The following is a 7,089-nucleotide window of genomic DNA, read 5'->3' on the forward strand; positions in this document are numbered from 1 at the left end:
ATTTAAAACCTCAGATATGTAAGTAGATACGGAAATGTCTAGGAAGATGCAATTAGGTTTATCACTTTTTATTTCTTTATGGCTTGTGGACTCCTCTGTGCTAACCCTAAGTGCTTTTGTTTTGCTTGGTAACCTTTAAGCTGGACCCCAGAAAAGCTATTCTTGGTGCTTAATTCCTGCAGTTATTCTTTTAAAATCTAGCAACAACCTGAGTTTCCAGATGTATTTTCTTTCTTCTTTTTTTAAATAAAATTTACCTTTTTTAAGAACATGATTGGATTTCTGTGTCTTAAGAGGGTTGTGCACATGCTTGTTAGTTAGCTGGTAGCAACAGCAATTTTCTTTTTTCTTTTCCTTTCTCAGCTCTTTCCTGGATGGGTCATGAAAGGGCTTGAGGGTACCCCACAGGAAGGAATTCCCAAGTGCCCCTTCCTGGGCTCTCAAAAGGGGCTCTGCACTTGGGTGGTGGCAGCAGCTACCAATCCAAGGTCTGAAAAAAGCTGTAAACTTGACAGTGTAATACAAGCCTGGAGTGGCAAATACTAATTTTTAGAGTCCTTGCGGGCCCCCACCTTCTGCACTTGAAGTGCCAGAGTGGGGAATCAGCCTTGACAGCACCATACAAACCGAGGGAGCTGCAGTCTGCTCCCATCCCTCCCCAGCAGAGGTGGTAAGTCAAAAAAATGGCAAACTGGCAGAAGGATCAGAATCTGTGGGGACCATGGGCTGTTATAACAGGGATAATGGAGAGGCAAGACAGAATTAGGGTGAGAATTCCAGTACAAAAGTTTGAGAACCACTGAGAGACTTGGCATCAGAGAGACTTGGTGGGATAATACACATGACTGGAATATTGGTATCACAGGGTACAGCTTGCTCAGGAAGGACAAGAAGGGAAAATAGGGAGGAGGTGTTGCCTTATATAGTAAGAAAAATGTACATACTTGGACTGAGGTTGAGATGGAGATAGGAGGCAGACTTGCTGAATGTCTCCGGGTAAGATAAAAGGTGTAAAGTCAAGGTTGATGTCATGGTACGGGTCTACTGCAGACCACCTAACCAGGAAGAAGAGGTGGATGAAGATTTTTTTAAACAACTAACAAAACCATCCAAAGCACAGACTGCGTAGTTATGGGGAACTTCATCTACTGCGACATCTGTTGGGAAAATAACATAGCAGGGCCCAGATCATCCAACAAGTTTCTTGGAATATGTTGGAGACATTTTTATATTTCAGAAGGTGGACAAAGCTACTAGGTTAGAGACTGTTCTACATAAGAACTTAAGTAAGAATGGCCATACTGAGTCCCACCAAAGGTCCATCTAGCTCACTATCCTGTCTTCTGACAGTGGCCAGTGCCCCAGAGGAAATGAACAGAACAAGTAATCTTCAGGTGATCCAAAATATTTTACAGAAGTATCCAAAGCACCCTTCGTTAAATGTCAGAAAACATGGGTGAAGTGGGGAGGGTAGAAAACAGTGGACTGAGAAGAAGGAGGAGAAGAAGAGAATCTTTCACCCACATGACTGCCTCTCGGGCCACCTCCCAGAGGACCTTTATTTTCTTAACCAATGCCTGAACTTCCACCCCCTTCTTTTTTAACGGAGGGTGTGTTTGATCTCAGGACCATATCCACCCAGCGCCAAACCACAGGCCAGTCCCAAGGCTCTTCCCATGTCTGTTTCCTTTTTGAAGGTGTCCTGTCCCCATGGATATGGACCGCGTTCTGCTAACCATTTACCAAAGAGGGTAGGCTACTCAGCCACCCCCATCCCTTTGGGTCCCCTAAAATCCAAGGGTTTTATTCCTTCCAAGTGGTGAAGGAATCACAGAGTGAGTGGAGAAGCCCCATTTCAGAGGCTACACAAAGAAAAGAAAGCCATCTTCAATTGCTAGGCCGAACGGTCTGCAAGATTCAGTTTGCTCTGATAATCTGAGCTCCTTGTGTCTGTATATCATTTCTTCACTCCCTCGAGAGTCTTTCAGGATAATTTTTTCCAGGGTCTATTTTCCGCTCTTTAGAGAGCTCAGGGAATTCGCCGGGACTCTTGGCCTACCAGAGAGTCCTCAGGGACTGTACAGGAGAATCATAAAGGATGCTGTCCAGCATGCTGAGTGGGAGATGTGAAATTCCTACACTGATTCTCAGGGCTCTACCTTCCTGTAACTGGAAGGAGATTTCCTCTCTCTGTTGACCAGGATTTTGGTGAGTTGTTTGTTTCTGCATTAAAGTTAGTGCTCAGGGCTCAGTCAGAGACAAGGAACTGATCTTAAAAACAAGAATTTGTCTAAATGATTTCTAGTCCATTTGTAGTTTCAATTTACGAGGTAAATCCTTTGGTCTTTCTGACAATACAAAACAGTTCAAGCTGCCGTGCTGGTGAAGTTCTGCCCAGATGGTTCTTGACTTGAACCTTGGAACCCTTCCGGTATCCTTCTGTCTGTCTCATTAGCGCCCTGGTCACTGTGGTTAGATGTTTGGCTGTGTGCTGTCCCAGCTCTGCGCACACAACTGGCACTGAGGAATGTAGATTTATGATTGAGCTTTGGGGGCAATTTTAGAGAATTAATATGTCTGGATAATATAGATATGGTGTGTATATTTCTATGATACCTATGGGTATGTGTGCATAGAAAGTATGTGTATATATGAGAGCAATTTATATCTAAACAACAATCCTTTTCCAGTCTGGGTGGTGAGGTTTGGCCCTTGTGGCAAATTCCTATTAGGGCAATTACGGTTACCACTGTGTTACTATTGGCAGTAGCTTGAGTGTTCTGAAATACTGGGATTGGCATTGTTACAGTGTGTTCCACAGTGCTATGTGTGTGAGACGTAAAACAGAAATTTGGAGTAATGCCATTACAGACGCGGCCTGTATGTATAAATGTCCCTATTTATAAACGTAATGAGTTACTGCACAGTACTGTTCATTCATGTTAGAGGTTACCCATACTGCTGGTTGTCACCCTTTGGTAAATTTCACTGGGCAGGAAACAGGAACGGCTTCTCTGACCCGTTGGTTGTGTTGCTCTGTGGTACACCGGTAGCTTTGCGGCGTCAGGATTTAATATTGATAGCCAGACACTGAGCAAGATCGTTTTGAATAACAGGTGCCTTACTTAGTATCAGTCACACTCTGGGATCAGTAATATTACATCCTATCAGCAAATTTATTCACCCGATTTATAGTTACCATGCTGTACAGGGAGATGTCAGCAAACCAGAAAAGTGCCTGAAACCACTATGGCTTATTGTGAAAAGCAGCCAAGTCCGCAGGCCGTAAAGTGGCCATGTGGCAAACTCAGCTGACCAAGGTAGGAGGGGAGGGGGTTTTGAGTGCCACGGAAAGGGCAGCTTGACCCCCCATTCCTTCCTGATAAGAATTGTGTTGAAGTTGCTGATACATGCATTTTAGAAGAGCTGGATGTGCCACAAGAATGTCAATTGGGCCTCAAGGCTGCAAACTCTGGAAAAACCCACCCCTGGTTAATCAATAATCAGAGGAAAGCCTCTTGCTTGACCATTGGAACTGCTTGCTTAACAAGTGCTCTTGCTCTGGGTGCACCCATACACACAGTGTGTGGGTTCAAGGGCTGCTACACAGAAATAACTCACAAGCTGAGAAGTATGCACATTATATTATGAGACTGGGGAACTCTGGGATATGTTAGGATGTAGATAAATACAGCTGCCATGTGCAGGAGCCACAGGCAGATGCCTGAAACAATGTGCCATTGTGAGACAGACGTAAAACCCAGTGTGCTCTGGGATATTTGCTAGCCAGCTCTGTTAGCCATTAATGACATGAGTTTTATGAGATTTTATGGGGTCAGATCATTATTTTTCTCATCTAAAATGTTCAGCCATGCAGTGCCTCACATAGATTCCAAGATCAGAAGGGACCATTGTGATCCCTTGTGAAAATTGTGAATTTTCCCCAAATTATTCCTAGAGCAGATTTCTTAGAGAAACATCCAACCTTGATTTAAAAATTCTCAGTGAGAGAGAATCCTCCAGGAACCTTGGTAGATAGTACCAATAGCTAATTACTCTCTCTGTCTCTTCAACGCTTAGCTGGGCAGTCGGTCATAGCAATCGTTCAGCATTTGGTCAGTTCTGGCACAACCGCAAAGGCTTGATGGGCTGACAGTCCAACATCAGAACAGACTTGATTACTCTCACTGTTAAATGTATGCTTTGGGTACAGTCAGAATTTGTTTAGCTTCAACTTAGAATCATAGAATAATACAAATATAGGACCAGGAGGGACCTTGAGAGGTCATCAAATGGAGTTCCCTGCACTCACAGCAGTACCAAGTACCATTGGATTCAGCCATTGGATCATTTTACTCCTCTGTATGCTAGGCTGAAAAACATATGATTAATATTTGTTCCTCATGTACGTACTTACAGACTGTTACCAAGTCACCCCTTAACCAACCTTGTTAAACTGTTACACTGAACAGATTGAGCTCTTTGAGTCTACAACTGTAAGGTCGGTTTTCTAATCTTTTAATAATACTTCTGATTCTTCTATGAACCTTCTTCAGTGTATCAACATCCATCTTTAATCGTGGACACCCGAACTGGACACAGGATTCCAGCAGCAGTCGCAATAGTACCAAAGACAGAGGTAAAATAGCGTCTATGTCTCTTTGAGATTGCCCTGGTTATCATCCCTGGGTAACATGGCCTGTTTTTGCCACGAGGTAACACTGGGAGCTCAAGTTTAGCTTATTATCTCTTCACAACCCCAAATCTTTTTCAGAGTCATTGAGCATCCCATGATAGTCCACCATCATGTAAGCATCACCTACTTTCTTTGTTCCTAGATGTAGATATCTACATTGCTCTATTAGAAGACATATCATTTGCTTCATCTAGTTTAGCAACTAATACAGATTGCTCTGAATCAGTGACCTGTCATCTTCATTGTATTTTTTATATGATTCCCCATCCCACTCCTCCTGGATCCCAATTTTTTTTCCTTAGGTTCTCTTGGTGTTTGCACTGGGAGAAGGGTTTCTCAGCGATACATACCATGATCCATAGGTCACTGTCCTGAGTTCATAGAGTGAAATTAGAAACTTGTAAGGTGTTTGAGGATTTCAAGCTTTTCTCTCCAATAGGCATGCAAGTTGCAGTTATGAACATTGAAGTTAATCTGCTATCATGTTACTGATTCACCTGGCTTGTTTTTTTTCCCTGTGAGGACTTCTCTGGACTTGCCTATGACCTAAATAATTTGGTACCATTTGCAAATTTTGCCACCTCACTGCTCACCTCCCTTTCTATATTCTTAATCACTATAAGATATTTACCGTATTATTTTTTATAAAGTGTATAACCCCCCTCACTGTGCTTTTCTTCCTTCACAGGCATCTTGAGCATTTCTTAGACGATCAGCACATCAATCACCCCATGGCCGTTTTCAACCTCACCCCCGCTGACCCTTCAACATTCACTCTAAGCGGTATTCCTGGCCTAGAAACTGCCCACATTTGGATTTCCATCCCTTTCTCTACATTCTACACTATCAGCCTGCTGGGAAATTGCACGGTCCTGTTTGTTGTAGGCACAGAGCAGACCCTATACAAACCGATGTACCAGCTGCTCTGCATGCTGGCACTCACAGACATCAGCATGTCTACATCTGTTGTGCCGAAGGCACTGTGTATATTTTGGTTCAACTTGAAAGGCATTACTGTGGGTGGCTGCCTCACCCAGATGTTCTTTCTTCATGCAGCTTCTGTTATGCAGTCAGCCGTCCTCGTGACAATGGCCTTCGATCGCTACGTTGCCATATGTGACCCTCTGAGATATGCCACCATCCTCAACAATGCACGAATAGCTAAACTGGGGCTTCTGGGCTTGATAAGAGCTGTTCTCTTCATTCTGCCCATGCCCCTGCTCCTGAGCAGGCAGCCATTCTGTGCCAACCACATTATCCCCCACACGTACTGCGACCACATAGCTGTGGCAAAGATGTTTTGTGGGGACATCACAGTCAACAGGTTGTACGGCTTGGTGATAGCACTTGTAGTCGTCGTGTTAGATCTGATGCTCATTGCCCTGTCCTATGGTCTGATCATAAGGACCGTGTTCAGAATCTCCTCCAAGAAAGCCCACCAGAAAGCCCTCAACACCTGCACAGCTCACATCTGTGTCATGCTGATGTCTTATACTCCCTGCCTTTTCTCCTCTCTGACACATAGGTTTGGTCAGGGCATCGCTCCCCACATTCACATCATCTTGGCCAACCTCTATTTCCTCATCCCCCCCATGCTCAATCCAATCATTTATGGGGTCAAAACCAAAGAGCTTCGTGACAAAGTGGGCAAATACACCTTCAGAATGTGCTCACCTGGGACCACTGACTTTAAACCTGCATGATAAGAGGAGGAAGGATATTTCCTCAGTAATCAAGGGTGCTCTGTCCCAGTTTGGCTCAGCTCAGCATTGTAGAAGTTCACAGTCTGAGAAGTTCCTCACACCTAACATCTTATCACTCCATCACCAAGCATGGCTCTCTCCAAACTTCCCTCTTTCTGACCATCACCTCATCTCTTTCAGTGTCACCTGTAAGACTCTATCCCCACACACCCTGTCACTCAGACATTTGATGAGTTTCAGACCACCAAAAGATACTGCAGCTTTCTGAAGCAAGGTGACTTTCCATTAGTCCCTCTGTGAACAGGGTTCTTGATCAGTTTGACAAACTAAAACTGCACTTTCTGATAGCCAAAACAAAGAAATCATCTACAATGCTGAACTTCTTTGTCATATGTACAGTGATCTGGTGAGCAAAATTTACCTGATGTTTCTCCTTCCAATACTTCAGGATGCCTGAGGATATTCCAAATGTTTGAAATGGAAAGTGTTAATACAGGAAAGCAGCTGTAGAAATTAGGAATGCTCTACTAGAGCTTATTGGTGAGAGTTGTTAAAGTGTGTGTTTTTGAGAACTGGACTGTGTTACCCTGGATTTGAGGGGTGTGTAACCCAGAGTGTGATCAAGATAATGGCAACCCTATGGTGTGTATTCAGCCACTATTCATTAATAAAATAGGACACCACATAGTT

The 7,089-nt window shown here is 43.7% G+C and overlaps 1 protein-coding gene across 1 annotated transcript; it reads left to right on the plus strand.

Moving 5' to 3' along the window:
• Positions 1 to 5,427: 5,427 nt before the first annotated feature.
• Positions 5,428 to 6,399, plus strand: LOC140916294 (olfactory receptor 52P1-like). Its single transcript, XM_073357775.1, has one exon. It carries the CDS (start codon positions 5,428 to 5,430, stop codon positions 6,397 to 6,399), a length of 972 nt encoding a protein of 323 aa, XP_073213876.1.
• Positions 6,400 to 7,089: the final 690 nt, after the last annotated feature.

Source organism: Lepidochelys kempii, chromosome 1 (genome assembly GCF_965140265.1).
Source record: "Lepidochelys kempii isolate rLepKem1 chromosome 1, rLepKem1.hap2, whole genome shotgun sequence".
NCBI lineage: Eukaryota > Metazoa > Chordata > Testudines > Cheloniidae > Lepidochelys > Lepidochelys kempii.